Genomic DNA, 22577 nt, shown 5'->3' with positions numbered 1-22577 from the left:
TCCCATGCCTTCAAGTGCCTTTCTTTGTCTCCCATATTGCTGTTTCAGATACTGAGTCCAAGTTTGAGCCCAGATCAACAGTCCAGTCAGTCCCCCAGACTCCTACAACACCAGCTGATCTCGAGTCAGAGTCTTCCCTGAAGCAGAGTCTGCTGCTATTAAGTCACCCTCAGTACTCTCTGAGTTTCCAGTGCCCATGTCCAAAGTCTCTGCTGAATCCAATGCTCTGAATTTGAGTTGCCTGCATCCAAAACATCCATGGTGTTTCCTGCTACAGCTCATACCTCTCAGTTTCCTGTCTTGACTACACCTGAGCTCCCTGTCTTGACCGATCCTAACTCAAAGCCCACCAAGTCTGCTCCTGACCCAAAGCCTCCCGAGTTTAATTCTGACCTGGAGACACCAAAATCTGCTCCTGACCGGACTTTTTGACTGTTCCCCAGGACATATCTGGTCTTAAAAAACCACCTGTTCTCGGTCAAACTAATCCAGTACATCTGTCAACGCCTCGACCCTTTAAAGCGCCTGGTCATCATGGACCACAAGGACATTCAGGTCCACGTCCTTCCCCTAGTTCGAGGACTAGTTCAAACCCCTGGTCTGGATTTATGCCCTGGACTCAACCTCGTTTACATTACCCTTCTGGTATTTCAGCTCCGTTTCAATTGCCTGTTTTTTTTTTTTTTTTTTGCCCTTGCATATAATTCCTTTGTTGCTGAAAATTCAACAAATCTACAGACAATATCTCAGAGTCTCCTTCAGGTCTGTTTTTGGGCCTCAGGAGCAGACCTTAGGACGAGGACCATGTAACGCATTATGTCATGTTTCATCTATTTATGCTGTACAGTTCATGCTTTTATAAGCAGCTCTGATTTATGGTTTCATGTGTTCTTGATTTAGGTCATGTCCTTTATTTTAAATTTTTGTTGGTGTTTTTTCTCTTGTCTTGGTGTTGACTTTTTTTATTATGAATTTGCCATGTGATCTTCATGTTTTGTCATGTGTCCTGTTTCAATTGGTTCTTTCTCAATTTTGCCATTGGTTTTTGGTTCATAGTTTTGATTAAGATGGCTCTACACTACCTGATTTTTCCAATGATTTTCAGGTGTTAGCTTCATTAACATAATCACTGGCCAGGCAGAGGGAGACAGAGAACCCATTAGCACCTCTCAGCGGGAGGTGTTAATCACTTGACTGTCTGGACTCCAAGCTGAGTTAATGCCTTGAAACACTGAAAATGCACATCCGGCTGGCTTGAAATTATCACTGGCTGTGGATCAGGCAGGGAACACACCACCAAGGCAGTGACCAATGAGTGCAGTTCAGGTATAAATTGTTTTTTTGCCGGAGGATGGATGCAATTTTTTTTCTGCAGAAAAAGCATGGCGATTGTGGACGGTGCATTTGGAGAAGTGGTTTGTTGCTCTTTGGAGTCAGCAAGTATGTTTGTATGACATATCTCATATGTCATATCATGACAGACCATTAAAAGAAAAAAAGTGGTCGGAGATCGCTGCCGAACTCGATGTACATGGTAAGGAACCGTTTAAATATACAATAACGATGAGTAGCCAGGTTGTAATTAATATTTATACTGTTGCTGTATTGATAAGACACATGATATTGTAAATGTTTATCGACCTGTTTTGTTTTATTGTTTAGGGGTGCAAACAACTTCCCTTTCAACTAATGACACCTTTTCTATGGCCAAATTGTCCCTGTTGTTTGGTAAAATGTCTACATGTTTCTTATTAAGCTTAAACACTTTACAGAAGCTTTAAATACAACCAAAAATCTATATATACACAGTACTGGGCAAAAGTATTAGGCACTTGTGAAAAATGTTGCATAGTGAGGATGTCTTCAAAAATAATGCCATAAATAGTTTTAATTTATTACTTAACATCATACAAGTATTGTATGTACAAGTACAAGTCCTGTTAATATAAAAAAAGCTAAATCAATATTTGTGTGGCCACCTTTGCCTTTAAAACAGCCCCAATTCACCTAGGTACACAGTTCCCTACCTGTCACTCACTCGACGTTGTGTCGATGTAGTGACACTAGGGGTCACTCTTGGGAGCCCCAAACATCTCTGCTTTTTTGAAAAAAGACCAATGAGAATTGGCGAGTGAAATCTGCATGCCACTACCCCGGACATACGGGTATAAAAGGAGCTGGTATGCAACCACTCATTCAGATTTTCTCTTCAGAGCTGAGCGGTTCTGTTCACTGAATTCATCCGCCGAGTTCATTCACCTCCCTCTGCTGGATCTTACGGCACATTTCAGCGGCTTCTCCCCCTCTGCATCTGTGGTTTGCAGAGAACGCCCCTGGGCACTTCGGCAGAACATTTAAGAGTGTATTTTCTAAAAGAGTATATTTTCTTTCTGAAAGAGCGGCACACACGGAACGTCTATTTAAAGACGCACCTTTCCGTTTGTGTGTTATTCCTGGTTGCGGTCGTTATCTCTCCGCTTCCGACAGCCACGATCGCTGTCTTATGTGTCTGGGCACTGCCCATGCGGAGACATCGTTCGTGGATGAGTCATGTCCTCATTGCGAGAACATGACCATGGCAACGTTGCGGTCGCGGCTTGCTTTCGTAAGAAAGCAAGCCACCCCAGCGGCTCCCCGCACCGGTCCTTCTACCTACGGGTTTGAAGCCGCGTCAGTTAGCACCGGGGGGCGATTTGGGGACATCAATAGGACCACCTCCGCCAGGTATCCCCCCACGGACCTCCCATTCCTCAGCACGCTCGCTTGCCCCGATTGGGCTCTCGCACGAGACCGGCGGCTCGTCTCAGCACGAGTTCGACTTCTCGTTCGGAGCTCCGGAAGACAATGAGTTATCGAGCGCAGCATCGGAGAGCAGGCTCGTCCAGTCTGACGCAGAGGCTTCGTCTCGGCTTCCTCCTTCGGGAATGGTCGCCCAGTCTCACGCCGACGCAGAAATGATGGATGTGCTTTCCCGGGCGGCCGAGAGTGTCGGGCTAGAGTGGAACCCTCCACTCTCCCCTGAACCCTCGCGGCTCGATGATCGGTTCCTGGGCACGGGGCAGCGCCCACGGCCATGCCCCACCCCCGTTCCTTTCTTTCCGGAAGTGCATGAGGAGCTGACAAGATTGTGGGAGGCACCTTTTACTGCCCGGTCCCGGTCTTTCAGCTCCCCCGCTCTCGCTACCCTCGATGGCGGAGCGGCCAGGGGGTATTCGGTGATCCCCCAGGTGGACAAGGCACTCGTGGTGCACTTGTGTCCGCAGAGCGCCACCACCTGGCATGGGCTCCCAAGACTCCCGTCCAGGGCCTGTAGGTTTATGTCGTCCCTGATGGCTAGAGCCTACGGTGCCGCTGGACAAGCCGCCTCCGCCCTGCACGCCATGGCTCTCCTGCAAGTACACCAAGCCAAGGCGCTAAAAGAGCTGCACGAGGGTAGTTCTGACCCGGGATTGATGTAAGAACTGCGCTCGGCGACCGACCTCACTCTCTGGGCTACAAAGGTCACGGCGCGGTCTCTCGGGCAGGCGATGTCTACCCTGGTGGTCCAGGAGCTCCACCTTTGGCTCAACTTGGTCGAGATGGGAGAAGTGGACAAGGCACGGTTCCTTGACGCCCCATTTCCCAGGTTGGCCTGTTTGGCGACACCACCCTCAGGTGGTCCAGCTGATTTGGAGTCGATTCGGTCGAGCACAGGTAGACTTGTTTGCTTCCTGGAAATCCTCCCACTGCCCGCTCTGGTACGCCCTGACCGAGGCACCCCTCGGTATAGATGTGCTGGCACACAGCTGGCCCCCTGGACTACGCAAATACGTGCTTCCCCCAGTGAGCCTACCTGCACAGACCCTGTGCAAGGTCAGGGAGGATGAGGAGCAGGTCATCCTAGTAGCACCCTACTGGCCCCCCCACACGATCACTCAGGCTAGGGCTCCCTCTATGAGGCGCCTGCATGCCTTGAAGTGGCATCTGTTCGCTAAGTGGTGTTCTTCCCGACGTGAAGACCCCCAGAGATGTGCAGTCGGATCAGTGCTTTCCTTCCTGCAGGAGAGCCTGGAGGGGCGGCTGTCCCCCTCCACCTTGAAGGTGTATGTAGCCGCTATTTTGGCGCATCACGATGCAGTAGATAGTAAGTATTTGTGGATGCACGACTTGATCATCAGGTTCCTGAGAGGCGCTAGGAGGTTGAATCCCTCTAGATCACGCCTTGTCCCCCTGTGGGACCTCTCTGTAGTCCTTCAGGGTCTACAGGGAGCTCCCTTTGAGCCCTTGGAGTCAGCTGAGCTTAAGGCACTCTCTTTGAAGGCTGCCCTCCTGACTGCGCTCACTTCCATCAAGAGGGTAGGGGACCTGCAGGCGTTCTCTGTCAACGAATCGTGCCTGGAGTTCGGTCCAGGTTACTCTGATGTGATCCTGAGACCCCGACAGGGCTATGTGCCCAAGGTTCCCACGACCCCTTTTAGGGATCAGGTGGTGAACCTGCAAGCGCTACCCCAGGAGGCAGACCCAGCCTTAGCGTTGCTGTGTCTGGTGCGAGCTTTATGCATCTATTTGGATCGTACGCAAAGCTTTAGAAGCTCCGAGCAGTTCTTTGTCCGCTTTGGTGGACAGCGGAAAGGAAGCGCTGTCTTCAAACAGAGGATCGCCCACTAGGTCATTGATACCATCATGATGGCATATCAGGCTCAGCCCCCGGTCGCCATGCTTTGTAGAAACTCCTCCCCCTTTGGGTAGGACCTACCATGGGACCTCTCCACATGACATACTTCCGACAAGACTCGGTAAGACCATGTGACATATTCCACTCAAAATACACCCCCCCCTCTCTTTTTGGGCGGGGTGTGGTCTCTGCGGTGTCTTACCCTTGGGAGAGACACCCCCCGATGCAGACACTTATGGCTCCAAGTCAGTTATCAAATTCCACTCTTTTTGTGGAGAAAAGAGAGGGAAAAGAGGCCTCGGCTGGGCTAGCCTGTCCCTATAGTTGGGCAGTTGACTTGTTCCCGAGCATTGGGGGAGGTTACGTGACTGCCTGGTACGCTGGCTACGAGGCACACAGCAGTCTGCCCGTCACACACCGCCAGTTCACACAACACAGTTCAGCTAGTTGTGCCGTTTTGTATAGGGACCCCTATTGTCACTACATCGACACAACGTCAAGTGAGTGACAGATAAGGAATGTCCTGGTTACTTTCGTAACCTCCGTTCCCTGATGGTGGGTACGAGACATTGTGTCCCTCTTGCCACAACACTGAACTACCCGCTGAAATGGCCGGCACCTGGTCTCGGCTCCTCAGCACAAAACCTGAATGAGTGGTTGCATACCAGCTCCTTTTATACCCGTATGTCCGGGGTAGTGGCATGCAAATTCCACTCGCCAATTCTCATTGGCCTCTTTTCAAAAAAGCAGAGATGTTTGGGGCTCCCAAGAGTGACCCCTAGTGTCACTACATCGACACAACGTCTCGTTCCCTCCATCAGGGAACGGAGGTTACAAAAGTAACCAGGACGTTTTTCTTGGTTGTTGGCAGATAGGATGTACCAAGCTTCTTGGAGAATTCACCACAGTTCTTTTATCTATTTAGGCTGTCTCAATTGCTTCTGTCTCTTCATATAATCCCAGATTGACTCGATGTTCAGTGGGGGGCTCTGTTGGGGTCATGCCATCTCTTGCGCCTTGTTCTTCTATTCTAATCTTTTCTATTTGCAAAAGTAATGTTTGGGAGTCTAAAATGTATATTTCCTATTGACACACTAAAGCTGAAGATATAAATAACCATTTTAAGACAAACGTTTTTATGAAACATCTTAAGTGCCTAAAACTTTTGCACATTACTGTATATATATATATAAATATATATACATTTAAAAATGAGTGCTTTGTGTAGTTAAAAAGGGGAAAATGTTTTCCTTTTTAAACTTTCCTAATAATTGAGGGGGACTGTTGTGTGTTTGATGTAGACAGGTGGTTCTGAGGAGGGTTTCAGAGAGAAAAATCTCATTGTGCACTGCAGTAAAACTGGCTTAACTGCAAACAACTGAGGCACTTAAAGCGATAGACAAAGAGTGAGTGTGCTAATTCATTAGCTAACAGATTACATATCAAAGGACCTATCAGCTTGTGTACCATGAAGAGTTTAATGACTGAACTTTTAAGTCCTTAACTGCAATAAACAGTTTAAAAAGTTTTTTTAAACAGTTTTTTTTTTTTTTTAAATGTATCTAATTAGTCACTTCAGCAACCCTAAGTTCTGTGTTTATTTGAAAATGTGCATCTGTGCAAGTCTGACCTAATATGCTAGTGCAGATGTTGACAGTAAAGCCAGAGAGATGGGATGGCTCTGTGTTTTTGGGGAAGAGGAGGTTGCTGAGTGGGCAGAAGTCTTGAGATCCAGGCAGAAAGCCATTACTGCTCTCATTAATGGAGTCAGCCTCTGTGTCCTCCTGACAACTGGCAATCTGATATTCTACATTCACACTGGGCTGCTCTGGTTGATACCTGACAGAGAGTAAGAGAACAGGTAAAAAGACAGTCTGCATTTTTATATAAATTTATTTGAAGAGTTGTATACCATTTTTTAAAATCTATATTTGCATTTCCTGAAGATATACAAACCCAATAGATATTCAGCATGCAAATATTAGAATGACATCACCAGCAGCTAGATTTTGGAATGCAAAACAGAAAATAGGATATTTACAACTTTTTTTCAAAAATTTCTAAACCAGTGTTGGGGAGAAGTTAACTAAAAGCAGCAACACTACTAACTTAACTACACTTTTCAGTAGCGTGACAGTAGCTCAGCTATTTAGACAATAGTGCAGCTTTTCCAGTAGCAAGTTACATATTCCACACAGCAGTGGTGTAGCACCATAAAACGCTACATTTGCCACATTGTATTGCGAACGCAGCAATGGAGCCCGTGGAGTAATCAAAAAAGCTCACCTAAATCCTACCTCTCTCATGTAGCGTTGGTAAAACCAAATTATTCAAGTGAATAGGTGCTTTCGGACATTTCACGTAAGGATTCAGTTATATAAAATAGGGTGTTTTCGAGGCCTGGGTAGCTCAGTGGTAAATACGCTGGCTACCACCCCTGGAGTTCGCTAGTTAGAATCCCAGGGTGTGCTGAGTGACTCCAGCCAGGTCTCCTAAGCAAATTGGCCCAGTTGCTAGGGAGGGTAGAGTCACATGGGGTAACCTCCTCGTGATCGCTATAATGTAGTTTGTTCTCGGTGGGGCGCGTGGTGAGTTGGGCTTGGTTGCCGCGGTGGATGGCGTGAAGCCTCCACACGCACTATGTCTCCGTGGCAACGTGCTCAACAAGCCACGTGTTAAGATGCGCGGGTTGACGATCACAGACACGGAGGCAACTGGGATTTGTCCTCCGCCACCCGGACTGAGGCGAATCATTACGCAACCACGAAGACTTAAAAGCACATTGGGAATTGGGCATTCCAAATTGGGAGAAAAAAAATAATAATAATAGGGTGTTTTCTAGTTTATTAGTGTATTTTAGGTATAGATTTACAGTATGTTTAATTTACTGCTGTCACCCTATTTATTTAACCTTTACGAAAATTAACCATGGTTTTACTGTAGTACTATTGTAGTAACCATGACAGCAGTAACTATAGTTTTTGGCAGATACTATGGTTTTACTATAGTAAAATTGCATTATTACAACTGTAGTAACTATGTTTTTTTGGTAGAAACTATGGTTTTGATACAATAAACCATCATTTTACAACAGTTATACCTTAGTATCCAAACAGTAACCATGGTTTTACTATAGCAATTTTGTAGTTACCATGACTGTGGTAACCATGGTTATTTTGTGGAGAGTATGTTTTACTTCAAATACCATGGTTAAACTATGGCTACTGTTGTAAAGCCATGTTTAATTTTCATAAGGGAAAGTCTATTTAAATATAACTATCAGGTGAGATTACAGAATTCTGCAATCAGAGCTTTTGATTCCCAAACACTGTTCTATTATAGTGTGTTTAAAAAAAAAAAAAAAAAAAGTTTCTTAGCCTTAACTGTGCTATCTACAAAAACTGCCTATAGTTTGGCAATAAAACAAAATGTAGTTTATATGTCAATCAATTGCATAAATGTGTGACAAGAATAAAGAGCAATTTCAATGCAATGCTTGTGATGAGAATTTGCAAACTTATTAAACACACATTCATTTACTGCTAAATATTCCTAAAATAAAAAAATAAATAAATAAAAAAAAAATGCAATAAATCCTTCCAAAGTGGTCCTGCATACCTCAAGACGAGGACACAGGCTGCAACTAGTGTGTATGCCAACAGAGTGCCGATGGACATGAGGTCAACCAGATCTTTCAGATCAAACAAGAAAGCCATCACCGCTGTAGAAGGAACACAAGTGTTACTCCAGAAGAATGATTAGGCATTGTTATATTACAATATTTCAGAATCCAATATAAAAAAAGCATAATAACCAAGAACAAGTCAGTTAAAAATAGAAAATAATCTGTGATGTAAGATGAAGAAATGGATCTTAGTCATGGATCTTATTAAAAGAGATTCTAGTAAAAAGAGCAGTTTAAACATGTAAACTCACATCCTTGTTGCAGTTGTATTCTTCATTTAGCAAACTGCTAACAAATTACAGTATGCTCTCTTACATACTGATTAAATGCATACCTTGAATGTTCTATAAGTTGTGTTGGGTAAATGTAACATGTATATAAGCTACATCGAAAATACATTTCGAGGGTAGAAGAATATTTTAGAAACATACGTAGGGGCTGTTCAGTCTGCACATGATATTGCATTATAAAAAAAAAAAGCTAGACGTAGTGCAACAAATGGAACATAATGCAGGTTCCTCAAAGGAAGCACATTTATAAAAGTTTAAGTTCTTTTATTACTCGGCTCTCTGGAATACTCTATTCTAAATTGGTCAATGGCGCCATCTAGTGGTCTGATATTTCTCGGTAACAACTGCACATCCAAGTATCAGAACGCTCATCCGGGTATTGTGAGCCATCTTTCCTGCTTCTCGGATCACTGTGCAATCTCTACATGTAAACTAATAAAATAATTTTAACTCAAATCAAATGTTTCATATGTATTTATTTATTTACTGGGCAAGTAGTCTTGTAATAAGATGCATTAATGAGCAATCAGACGATCATTTTCACAAAATAAACACCAACAGAACTCCGACGCAAAACAGAATTAGATTTTTAAACTGTTCAATAATTAATTTCTTCTCACATAATTACAGAATTTCAATGCAAATCAATATTTTATGTTTATTTATTTATTTGGTTAGTAGGCATGTAATAAGCAGGATAATGTACAGTCAGCCGATTTGTTATCGCAAAATAAACCCATTCAGGCTGATACAAGACCCATTCGCTTCAAGTCGGGTCCTGACCACCCTGTCGGGGTTTATTTTGCCATTACAACTGGCTGACTGTACATTATCCCTTACTTATCTTGACAAAGCATTTTAAAAGCATGGCGCTCCTGCATGAGACGGTGAAAAAAGAGTGGAATGCGGTGCCACAGTCACATGTGTCCATCTAGCATGTTTACACAAATAAATAAATAAATAAATAAATATTTTTAAACACCGCAGACGGATGCAAAACGAAATTCGAAGTGAACAGCCCCTTAGTTGGACTGAAGTAAATTTTTGTAGCAGCACAACTAACTAAATATTAAATATTACTTAAGCATATATGCTAGTATATTCAAGATGATAATATAAATACACTTAAAGTGTTGAGCATTTTTACATGCACTCCAAAACGCTGATAACTATCAACAATCAGTTTATTAAACAAATTTAAAAATAATACATGATTTCACTGCAATCCAAAATTGGGGTAATGGACAAAAATGTATATGTGCCGATTGCTTTATGCTTAAACTGTGTATGACTTTCCCCGATGAAGGAAAGCCATTTAAGGCATTTACATGACCTCATACTGTACGTTGGCGTCGGCTTATCAAGCATAATCAGTGTAAGATTGTGCATCTAAACACGTTCAGTGTTCCAGAATTACATACATAGTAGTAGTACATAGTACATGCAATACTACAAAGTAAATAAATTAACAATAATAATTAGCTGTACTTAAGTACTACAAAAGTAGCAAAGAATGAGGGAACAGTGGATAGATTTATCATCCAAATCTGAATGGCATAAATAAGCCAAGTTCAGACAATCGCAGATGCCTCAAATCTCACTTCAATTTTAGAAGGAGGGTAAAATCTCAATTTATGCCTAAGGTTCTTAAAGAATTAAACCCACTGTAACCCAGTTTTAATTCATGTAATTTGATTACATTATCTTAATTTGAGGGGACTTTTTTTTCAGCAAACATTGATATATGTGATTAATTATTCTGCATATCATATAATTAATTCGATTAGAATTTACAATTGACTGACAGCTCTATTTTAAAAAATTTTTTTTTAAAGTAAATCTTTACCAAATGTCTACATTTATACATGTATACATTTATGTCTCCATTTTTCTAGACTCTGCTAATACAAATATAAAGTCATGGCTGCAATTCTCTGAACATGAGAGTGCAAGTGCTTATGTTCTGAAGTTGTCATAGAGTCACAAGTGGACAAGACAGAGGCTAAACAATTCCTGTTTAGTCATGGTGCAGGTTGAGGTTGCAAGTGTGCTGGATGCATCCCTGTGAGATCTGTAAAGGAATGATTCTGTTAGTAGTTTTAATAGGCATCCTCACCTGCCACTATGCCTGAGGTTATAGTGGCCATTATGGGGGTTTTGGATTTTTCACTGATGTTGGCCAAGAACTTGAAGAGAAGTCCGTCTTCAGCCATGGCCCATATTACACGGGGCATTGGGAACATGGAGCCCAATAGACTAATTCAGGGGAGATAAACACATCCAAGCTATGCAAATGCAGTTAGATTAACGTTGTTTATTTTTATGCATGAAAGCAATTTGGCCAAAAGCTTGAGCTAATTACTGTAGCTTAACCAGTAAAAGGGAATTCACTGGGTTTGCATTTAAAGGGCCATGAAAAATTAAACCACTTTAAAATATAAATCTAATATACACTATATATATATATATATATATATATATATATATATATATATATATATATATATATACACAGTATATATATACACATATATCTTTTTTCTTTTCTTTTGCAACAGCTCATTGCACAAAAATGTTACAATTGACAAATACATTTCACAATTCTCAAATTCTCAACACCGTGATGTATTCAGACGTTTTACAGTAAAAAAAAAAAAAAAATCAGCATTTTTTTTTTTTTTTAAATCAGCATTTTTTTTTACATTATTTTTTAATGAACATTTTTTTAAACTTTGGTGAGAACTGACCAGTGCTGATGGGGGTTTCATGACACTTTAAAACATTTGAGACACAACATGTAAATCAGAATATATTAAACATTACAATAACTTTAGAACAAGAGGTTTAAAGGATTAGTTCAACCAAAAATGAAAATTCTCTCATCATTTACTCACCCTCAATATTTAAGTCCTTTTTACTACAAATCCTCCCTGCTCAGTCAATCTTCACTTTAACTTTCACATTCTCCTTCTTGTGTTTTTGGTGATTCACATTCTTTATGCATATCGCCCCCTACTGGGCAGGGAGAAGAATTTCTAGCAAAAAAAGGACTTCAATATTGATCTGTTTCTCACCCACGCCTATCATATTGCTTTTGAAAATATGGATTTAATCACTGGAGTCTTATGGATCACTCTTATGCTGACTTAAGTGATTTTTGGAGCTTCAAAATTTTGGCACCCATTCACTTGAACTGTATGGATCAAAAGAGCTGAGAAATTCTTCTAAAAATCTTTATTTGAGTTCAACAGATGATAGAAAGTCATACACATCTGGGATGGCATAAGGGTGAGTAAATGATGAGATTTTTCATTTATGGGTGAACTATTCCTTGAAGGACAAGGATAATAAAATGTTTGTGCATTCAATAACAACAGCTGAATTAATTTTAAAATTAATTAATAAAAGAAAAAATTTTAAGACCCCTTTAAATAATTTCAACAATGATTTTGTGCATTTTGTATTAGTCTTAACATTAAAGCTGCTGTGTGTATTATTATTTTTTATTATTAAAATACATTTCCTATCCCAACGTAACTGTAAGAGAGCCATTTGTAGTTTGATTTACCCAAAAGGTGATTTTCACATTTCTACAGCTCTGTCTATCTAAGACGCATGAGTTTCGGCAGGACTATCTGTTTGCGGACTGTTTGGAAAGCTTGTTTGACAGCAGCAATTTTTGCATTTCCATGTGGTGACACTAGTGGCGCAGGAATTATTACACACTGCAGCTTTAAAAAAAACAACAACAACAAATAATGCAAAGCAAACACACACACACAAATACAGACAGCTTTGAGGTTTGTATTCGAGAGCTTTCGTGTAGCTCTTACCTGGTAGACAAAGCACAAAGAGAGCCAACAGCCACTGCATACGTCGCCCCTTCCCAGCCAACATATTTGAAGGCCACGGGCAGAGGGCTCTTCTCGTCCAGCATGTAGTATGGCATCATCATAGTGAGGGCGGCTGATACGCCAAAGTATGCAACGAAACAGATGAGGAGTGATGCTACGATGCCGATGGGTATTGCTCTCTGAGGATTCTTCACCTCCTCACCTAAAATACAGAAAAAGATAAATAGGAGAGACAGACTGAGCAACTGAAATTGAAGGTAAAAACATAACCATCAATTCAAAAACAGAGTGACCAGCTTCTGACAAAACACACAACACTGTCAAAACAGTGAGACATGATCATCCCAAATTTACAGCAAATATTAGGGATACATCAATAAAGAAATTTAATAGCAGATACATATTTTCATATTATAGTCGATAACCAATAAATGGCCACTGCAAATATTACACTGCAAAAACTCATTTTCTTATTAAGTATTTTTGTGTAGTTATCCAATAACATTATCTAAAAATCCTTAAAACAATAAACACTTACTTGATAGGCAAAATGACATAAGAAATTAAGTCTTGTTTTCAAAAATATCTAACACAATTAATGAGGTTTTTGCTTAACACTAGGGGGGAAACTATTTATTAATGAGGTAAGAAAAAGTAAACCTGTTTTCCCTTTGAATTAGGTTTATTTTTCTTGCCTCACTGGCAAACAGTTTTTCTTGTTTTAAACATAAAATAAATTTTGAAGGCGAGTAAATGAAGACAGAGGGCTCTTTCTTCTAGGCGCAGCGCTACATGTAATGGCCATGTCTTATACAATTTTCGTGAAAGCTCTAATTCCAAGTGCAATTTTCGTGCCAGCACAAAGCACAAGTGGGCGTGGGTGTGAGTGTTTGCGCTATCTGTGGGTGTATGCGCACAAACTGTGCGTGTACTGAATGCTAATGAAGTGGAGCAAAGTGCAATTTGCTATTTTACTGAGAAATAGGTCACTGCGCTAAGATGTTTGAGAAGCACGTCTATTCTTACCGCAAAATCTAAATTCGGTTCCTGCATTCGCAGTTTGGGGTTTCCACCAGCAGATGATATTAAAGAGCTATCGATCACTGTTAATACTAGCCATGATTTGTTTGTCAGTAGATCAATATGATTAATAACTAGGGCTGTCGATTTAACGTATTAATTCAGTGCGATTCATTTTACTAAAAAATAACGCGTTAAAAAATTAAGCAATTAATCATGTTCCCAGACCGAAATAAAGAAAATTCCTGAGGAATTCAAGCTTGAAGTACCACCTGTTTTCTCCAGGGGACAGTAAGCGAAACTTCAGCTGTATAAACAACGCGCAGCTTATACAGAGAATAAAACATTAAACAACCCTTCAGCAGGCAGCACAACACGAGAATGCATTCTTGTGTTCAAAACACAGCTTGATGGAGTGCAAATCCAAACTCAAAACGTGTTCTTTTAAGTATTAAACTACGTTTAACTTGACACAGCGACCTAAAAATTGTGTGTTTATGAAGCGACGCAACCAAAGTAAGACCCTCCAAAAGCACCTGTCTGACGCAGGTGTACATTGACGGGTCCTTAGAAAAGCCCTCATAATAAATCTCTGACTGATTGATAAATTCGCTTGCAAAATGGATTGCTGTAAACTGTATGCCAATGACTGGCTTATGTTCAATAATATGCAAATAAACAATACATTGGATTCTAAAGCTGCTTTTTGTATTGTCTTATCAATGCATTACTCGTCTGCCACAATAGCGTAATGCATTTTAATTATCTGAATATTGTTTTAGAATATATACACACACACACACACACACACACACACACACACAGTGACATATATATATATATATATATAACATTTGTATATATTTAAAGATAACTATTTATAATTATTTCATCATTATATATTGAATTATTGTTATCTGAGGGGCTTTCTCAGTAAATATTTATATATGCGATTAATTGCGATTAATTCAATTAATTAATCGGGACACCATGTAATTAATTCGATTAAAAATTTGAATCGATTGACAGCCCTATTAACAATAATTTAAAAAATAATAATAGTAGTAATATGTTTATTCTATATAGCGCCTTTCCCAAGCTCAAGAAAATTAAACATAAAACATTAAACAGAGATGGGACAATGGGAGAGAAGCAAAGCATATTTCAAGCAGGTGAGACACGGGCGAGCAGGACGAGAGCCAACAGACCTTATTCACGCTTGCGCCATCTTTGATTTCTAATGGGAATGACAACAAGGCTGTGAGGCATAGACTTACAGTCTCTTCAACTGGCTTTTCTGCAGTTTAAAGTGTTTTTGGATCATTCCGCGGACAAAACATTGATAAAATATAAAAAAAATCAAAGATGGCGCTAGCATGAATAAGGTCTACAGTCCCAGAGAGGCAGATAGAGAACATGGATCACATACATCCCTGTCAGGAGCAGCGCAGACGACAATACAGTCACAGAACAGGGGATGCATTGCATACAGCCCATGTACACTACCAAATTCTTATGAATGGGCTGTCTTCCTTTATATCGACGTTGCTCGACAGGAAACGGAATATATAATAAGACAGTGCCATAACTGGAGAAGTTAAATTGCACTTGACCCACCCCATTAGCGCTTTGTGCGTGTTATTTCGCAAACCCACTTGCGCCTAGACTTAGCGCGTGCTTGCGCGAAAATATCAGTACTTCATGGCCATGTTCACTGACTTCGCGCATATGACAATTCGCATAGCGCTGCAGTTAAGGCTCTTACTCTGCTGTAGTCTAATCTCTATCCCTTCAATTTAGCACTTGAATAGGTGAAAATGTCCACATTTTGTCAGCCAATATCCAATATCGACCTATACTGATAAATAAAAATTCACTACATATACCGATAACCAATATAGTCAAAACATATCATGCAACCTAACACATACCTATTTATAATCAAGCAAACCACGTAAAAAAAATAGTCTCACCTGTTGTGGCGATACAATCAAATCCGACAAAAGCATAGAAACAGGTTGCGGCACCAGACAAAACTCCAGTGAAGCCGAAGGGCATGAAGCCGCCAACACCCAGACTCTTTCCAAATGGCAACAGCTCTGATGTACTGATGATAAAAACAATTAATGAGTTGCAGCATTTCCCTCTGACAAGGATTCTTTAGTATCAGTAAAACGATTAATAAAACAGTCTAGTGAGAGTGATCCTATTGCAATGCTGTAATTGCTAGGGTTAATCTCACACAAACATGTTCAGGTCACTTTAGATAAAAAAGAAACTAAAAACAACAACAACAAGGAAATGGACACTGTGGACCTTATTCACAGCAGCGCCGTCTTTAATTTTTGACGGGAATGACAACGAGGATGTACTGTTGGCTTGTACTGTTATTTAAAGTGGTTTTGGATTGTTCCGCTGATGAAACATACAAAATAAATGAAATAAAAATAAATAAAAAGCATCTTTCCAAAACATTTTACTAGATAAAAAACTCCAGAAAATGTGGTCCAGCTTTACACCATGAATGCCATTGAATAGATGGTAAGTCTATCTCTCACAGCCTTGTTTTCATTCACGTCAAAAATCAAATATGCCGCTACTGTGAATAAGGTCTTTTTCTTTTTTTTTCTTTTTTTTTTGGCATTTTGATATTATTTTCATTTCAATTAAGCTCATTTTACAATTCCCAAATTCTCATTACCTTGTGTACAATAATGTGAAATGTGAATGTGAATATAATGTCACTATGCAAAAAATCTTAATTGTCCTAAAACAGGATTCATTTTGTTTAAGCAAAATGTTTTTATTTATTTATTTGGATTTTGTGGTGAAATACAACCAGGACAAGTTCTTGACATGTCCAAACTTTTATTAATAGACATGCAATATCCTAAGAATACTCAGTATTTCTCTTTATATTCTAAAACAAATATTTTGTGATTTCCCAAAACATACTGCACTTTAAAGCTTTATTCAGTCGTTGTAGTTGTACCAAAATGAAACCAAACTGTTCTTTACTTCATATAGGACGTATTGTTTAGGATCTCCTCAGGACTCAGGTTCCAGTTTTTGAGGGTTCCTTTGATCAGGCCCGACACCACCACAAACATCAAGACCAGAACGTTGACGCAGGTGAACACCTTATTGACCATAGCTGACTCCTTCACCCCAAACACCAACAACCCTGTAGAACACGCACAAGACCTTAATATCAGATCTCATTTCCAACTGCATGACTTCCATACTACTATTTTATGACCAATTATCATTAAAGACCCCATGAAGTGGCTTGATGAGCAGTTTTCAGTCCCGTGTTGACATATTTCCAAATGAAAGAGGAAGTTTGTTTCTTTTTTTAAAACAAAAGTTTCATCACATCCATGAAGTACGATTTTCTCATTCTATATAGCATATGGTTGGACAAAAATCTGTGTAGTGCAAGATGACTCAACACTACTTTTGGTACATTTTCCTGGAAAGACTGTACATTTTAAATGCATATCTTCTGAAAGTGCATTTTGTCAATGTTTAGGAATACACTAGGAGATAGATGACCTCAAAGCTAACAAACAAGGACTTAAAGCCATAAAACTCTCGTTTTGATTCCATTGGGTCTTGATTTTGTGGACAATACAGATTAGGGAGGAATATATTTCTATAATCTGACTCTCGTTGAATTTACCTGTGAGTGTGAGGATGATGAGAACAGCAAACATGTCTGGATACTCTGCTAGCACTCCCGGCATGTTCATATTCATGTGGAGTCTGCAGAAGTTTTCTATGTGTTTCCCAATGAGCTCATCGAAGGTCGCACTCCACGCCCGAGCCACACTGGAGGTTCCTGAGAGTGGGAACATTATAACAGTTGTTGAACAATATAGGTCTTTCAATGTCCAATGTCGGTATGCTGAGGACCATGTGGCCAATATAATGGCAAAATATATATAAATATATAGATACAGTGGCTTTTAGAATGTATTTGGACTCTTCTGAATCAAGTATTCTCACCTATAATGTAGGAGAGGATGAGGTTCCAGCCAGTGATGAAGGCCCACAGTTCCCCTACCGTCACATAGCTGTACAGATATGCGGAGCCTGTCCTGGGTACACGTGCGCCGAACTCAGCATAACATAGTCCGGCCATGACCGAGGCCAGTGCTGCAATAAGGAAGGACACAACGATAGCCGGTCCAGCATTTTCTCGGGCCACGGCTCCGGCCAGCACGTAGACACCAGCGCCCAATGTGCTGCCCACACCAAGAGCCACCAGATCAAAGGTGTTGAGACATCGAGCAAGCCGAGACTCTTCTGTGCTGCAGTCGACCATCTTCACCCTCAGAAGCTGCTTTCCGAACCCTTTTAGATGGGCAAGAACCATGTTGATTTCTCTTCGAGCTCTCTCACCCACACAAACATACACAAGGTCTCCACAGAATGGTCAATGGAAAGCCTGGATAAAACAATATAAAGAGCAAGAGGGATTACTATTCTGATTTAGTGTCCATTAAAGTTTGTCTTGATATTACAGAAAAACATTCATTTTCATGGGTTCGATTCACAGGAAATACTTACAGAAAAAATGTATAGCTTGAATACACTGTAAGTTGCATTGGATAAAAGTGTCTGCCAAATGCATAAATCGTGGTTATGATAACACAATTGTACTGTGAGTTTTAATGATACATACAAGGACACCAGAAGGGGACTGTTAACACAGAGCAAACTCCACACCCAGGAATTATATTGGTAAAGCATAACCTGTAAAGTACTCCTACCTGTAAAACGAATGATTTAGGGGCCGTTACTTCACAACAAACATGTCTGCGCTGTTCTTAATTGTTTTTGTATGTAAACATGCACTAGACCAGTGTCTTTGACCATTGCGCCAGGTCCTGCAGTTTTTCAAGCATCTGACGAAGGAACATCATATGTTTTTAAGATGCCGTGCCAAGTTAAAGAACTTGAACTTTTAAAAATGCGTCTGGAGACACCTGCATTCTGTTCCATTTGTTTTGCAAAAAAAAAAAAAAAAAAAAAATGCATTTGGTCTGAATGGCCCCTTAGACAACTTAACAGCCCAAATAATAAACTGCTTTTAGTGAATAAGTCACGTAAATACCGTTATAAAAATATGTTTATACTGCAAATAAATGTGCATTATTGACACCCCCCCACACACACACACAGTTTTGATTTATTTTGGATTTTGTTTAGTCACAACTTATGTTATTCCATAGTTTTGATGACTGTACTATTATTCTAAATGTGAAAAAAAAAAAAAATTATAAAACAGAATGAGTAAGTGTTTCAAAACTTTTTACCGGTAGTGTGTATATATATATCGGTATTTGGCCATTGAAAACAATACTGGTCGAACTCTCATCAAGATAGCTACATTTGAACCTCAAACATGTCTTCTGAAGGTTTCTCTTAGGTAATACAAGCAGTTCGATCCTGACAGACCTCCTTCTGGAAGAGCCCTAAGAGTGATGATATGTGAGCCTGGTACTGCCACTGCAAGCAGGTTGAGTTCTTGTACTCATCATTACTGTAATAGCAGTAAGCTAAGAGCATATTGGCACTGAGCTGAGGTATCACTTGAACTTTACAGTATGATCTTTTTTTAAACACACAAGTGCTGAGTGCATAAAAAAATCCCACCCACAATTCTAATTACTTGCATTCATGCATTATTTGTATTTTACTTTTGATGTGTTTTTCCTTTCATGTATTTTTTTAATAACTATTTTCTTTAGATTCTTATTACTGTTTTTTTAATTTTATTTATTATTACAGTACAGGTAACGTTTTACAATAAGGTAAAACATTGGTTTCTTTAACATTCTAGGTAAAACATTCTTTACATTGGTACATTAGTAAACATTAACTAACAATGAACAAAACTTGTACAGCACTTATTAATCTTAATGTAAATTTTAACATTAACTTATACAAATTAAAATTTGTTCTATATATGTTACCAACAGTTAATGCATTATGAACTAACATCAACCATCAACTAACAATGAACAATTTTGTTTCACTAAATTAACCAAGATTAATAAAATGATGCAAAAATATATTGATCAATGTCAAGGACGGATTAAGAACTGAGAGGCCCATGGGCCGGAACACCATTGAGGCCCCCCATGACATGTCACGTGACTACATTCACCTTTATGCGCTACAGGACGCTTGCCAAATTTGGTTGGATTTTTCAAATTGACGGAAGAAAAGTTTGGAGCAATGTCTTATATGGCCAATTTTATGCACTTTTTAATTATGAACCAATCCAAAATCACACGTTATTATTAGGGATGTGCACGGTATTCAAATACCAAAATCACTATTCGGTTATTCTGCACGTTTAGAGGTCTTCAACCCAATCTGAGTCCGACGGAACCCGACAAACCTACAGGTTTTGGGCCAGGTTCGGGTCAGTTTTTCAAGAAGTCTATAGGGCGAGTTACGGGCTGTTCACGTGTGCATTGAGGCCATGTAAACACACACTGGACAGATGGCTTTGATTGTTGCGCCATACCGCATGGGACCGTTGCATTTTTTTAGACACTGTGTTAAGTTTAAAATAACTTTAATATTTATAAACTCAAGACTCAAGACACCTGCATTCTGTTTTACAATTCGTTGTGCAGGATCGTCACATTTTTTTAGACACTGTTAACTTAAAAATAAGTTCAAGGGGGCCTGGGTAGCTCAGCGAGTACTGACGCTGACTACCACCCCTGGAGTCGTGAATTCGAATCCAGGTGCTGAGTGAATCCAGCCAGTTCTCCTAAGCAAACAAATTGGCCCGGTTGCTAGGGAGGGTAGAGCCACATGGGGTAACCTCCTCGTGGTCGCGATTGGTGGTTCTCGCTCTCAATGGGGCGCATGGTAAGTTGTGCGTGGATTGCAGAGAGTAGCATGAGCCTCCACATGCTGTGAGTCTCCGCGGTGTCATGCACAACGAGCCACGTGATAAGGTGCGCAGATTGGCGGTCTCAGAAGCGGAGGCAACTGAGACTTGTCCTCCGCCACCCGGATTGAGGTGAGTAACCGCGCCACCACAAGGACCTACTAAGTTGTGGGAATTGGGCATTCCAAATTGGGAGAAAAGGGGATAAAAAAATAAATAAAATAAGTTCAATATTTATTAACGCATCTCGAGACACCTGTGTTCTGTTTCACCATTTGTTGCGCTGCATCAAGCTTTTCCAGCTCAGGTGTCACAAATCAACATTCTGAAGTTCAGGTTGGAAGGAGGACTTAATGTAGCTGTTACACATGATTCCAGATTGTTTTCCACCTGGCAAAGTTTCAGCGCTTGATAAACGGTGAGCCAATGTTTTTTTCCCCCTTTTGCTCTGGTGTGCAGACAATAATTACACAAGTTAAATGGAGAATCATTTAAAAATCAAAGCATCCCAAAGAGGTTTATAAACCATAGTGTGCACTGCCTCATGGAAAGTGAACCTGCCCAGACAGAAATACGCATTTTCCATTGATTAAGAATTGGCCTACTATGTTGCAGGCAGAGAGAGAGATTTTTTTTTTTTTTACTTAAATGTGATTTTATCAATTGAAGATCTATGTATTGTGCTATTTATGCTCATAGCTCACTGTGCACTTTATTCCCTGCTATCTGAGTTTGTGTTTAGCACATCCATGGCAATAAACGTTTATTATTCCAGAGTCCCGACTCCCGACAAATAACACAATAACCGTTCATGAACTCTCGCGGTTAACCAAATATTACAAAAGGTTACCGTGCACATATTTAGGGTATTAAGGCATCTTTCGCTTTATCATTAAACATTAAATGCATGCAGGACTTAAACATTTTAAAGTCCTCCATACTGTTGCATGAATTCTGTCACTTATTAATATGAATTTAAACCATCAGCTTTGTACACAGCAAGAGTGAACTGCACCTTATCTTTGTGTTCGAAAGCATTTTGTAAATCAAAGGCTGTTCTCTGTAGTCCTTCAAATAAATGTGCTGCACCTGTGAGACGCAGATTCCCTGAGTGCGCACTCGAATGTCTGTGCTCGCACTGCTGTAGTCCAGCATGCATTCAGCCGAATAAATGGTATTTCGTTTAAGGCTGATATTTACGTGGATGTATAATAGATATCTCAAAATAAATGAATAATTGATTTAGAGCATGGGGCCCTTTGGGTTTAGAGGCCCCTGGGCAACAGCCCAATCGGCCTGGTGGTTAATCCACCCCTGGTCATTGTTAGTTCATGTCACAAGTCTAATGCATTTACTAATCTAACCATTTTTTATATACTACCATGATGTATAAATACTTTACAACTTAAATAATACATGTATCACTGTTGTGTTGTTTTGCATTGCAGACACAAGAATTAGATTGTTTGTTAATGAGAATTGAGGCAGAAATGTTCTTGTTCATGAAAATAATGCCACAATGCAAACATACCAAAACATTACTAATTTCTTTGCTTTGATTTTGGGACAAAGAAGGTTCGTGTTCTTGACAGGTTTTGTCAAATTTGCCCTTATCGTTAATACATTATGGCTAAAACGCAAACACAAATTCACAATATTCCATTCGCGTTGCATTATAGAAAGACATCAGAAGATAATTTAGTCTGAATTATCCATTTTAAGTTCGAGTCTCTCTGAAGAGCACAGAAAAGTCCTAAAACATCCACAAAAAAATAAAGAAATTATATATATATATATATATATATATATATATATATATATATATATATATATATATATATATATATATATAGTGCTTTGCATCATTTAGTGAGAAAATCGGATAAATAAACTCGGGGGGGGGGGAAAAACAAAGAGCTTCGAGACACTTCTAATCCACAGAGACCACTAATCAGAGAATCAGATGCTTTGAAGTTTAGGATTTTTTCTTACCAACTCAAAATATCAAAGCTGATGAAATCCCTATAAAAAACAAATAAAGTCAGATGATTTTTGGTGATTCTTTGCTCAGAGCTTCAGTTCAGTACCTCCTCCAGGTATACAATGAGGATTTGTTTCGTAAAACTTTTAAGGAGATCTTTTTCTCTTTTGACCCGAA

General features: G+C 39.9%; 1 protein-coding gene across 2 annotated transcripts in view; it reads right to left on the bottom strand.

Moving 5' to 3' along the window:
- Positions 1-22577, bottom strand: part of LOC127430025 (high affinity cationic amino acid transporter 1-like) — a 52704-nt gene that overhangs the window by 9854 nt on the left and 20273 nt on the right. For both annotated transcript variants that reach the window (XM_051679435.1, XM_051679434.1), the window contains exons 2-9: positions 17512-17953; positions 17186-17344; positions 16522-16687; positions 15477-15610; positions 12463-12685; positions 10746-10885; positions 8273-8375; positions 6285-6493 (exon numbers count right to left, since the gene is read on the bottom strand). In XM_051679435.1, the coding sequence (XP_051535395.1) occupies positions 6285-6493; positions 8273-8375; positions 10746-10885; positions 12463-12685; positions 15477-15610; positions 16522-16687; positions 17186-17344; positions 17512-17881 (1504 nt within the window). In that variant the 5' untranslated portion in view covers positions 17882-17953. The remainder of the gene's footprint in view (positions 1-6284; positions 6494-8272; positions 8376-10745; positions 10886-12462; positions 12686-15476; positions 15611-16521; positions 16688-17185; positions 17345-17511; positions 17954-22577) is intronic.

The sequence above is a fragment of the Myxocyprinus asiaticus genome, chromosome 39 (genome assembly GCF_019703515.2).
Source record: "Myxocyprinus asiaticus isolate MX2 ecotype Aquarium Trade chromosome 39, UBuf_Myxa_2, whole genome shotgun sequence".
NCBI classification, from domain to species: domain Eukaryota; kingdom Metazoa; phylum Chordata; class Actinopteri; order Cypriniformes; family Catostomidae; genus Myxocyprinus; species Myxocyprinus asiaticus.
The sequence above is the reverse complement of the archived record's forward strand: the minus strand, read 5'-3'. Positions and strand labels throughout refer to the sequence as shown.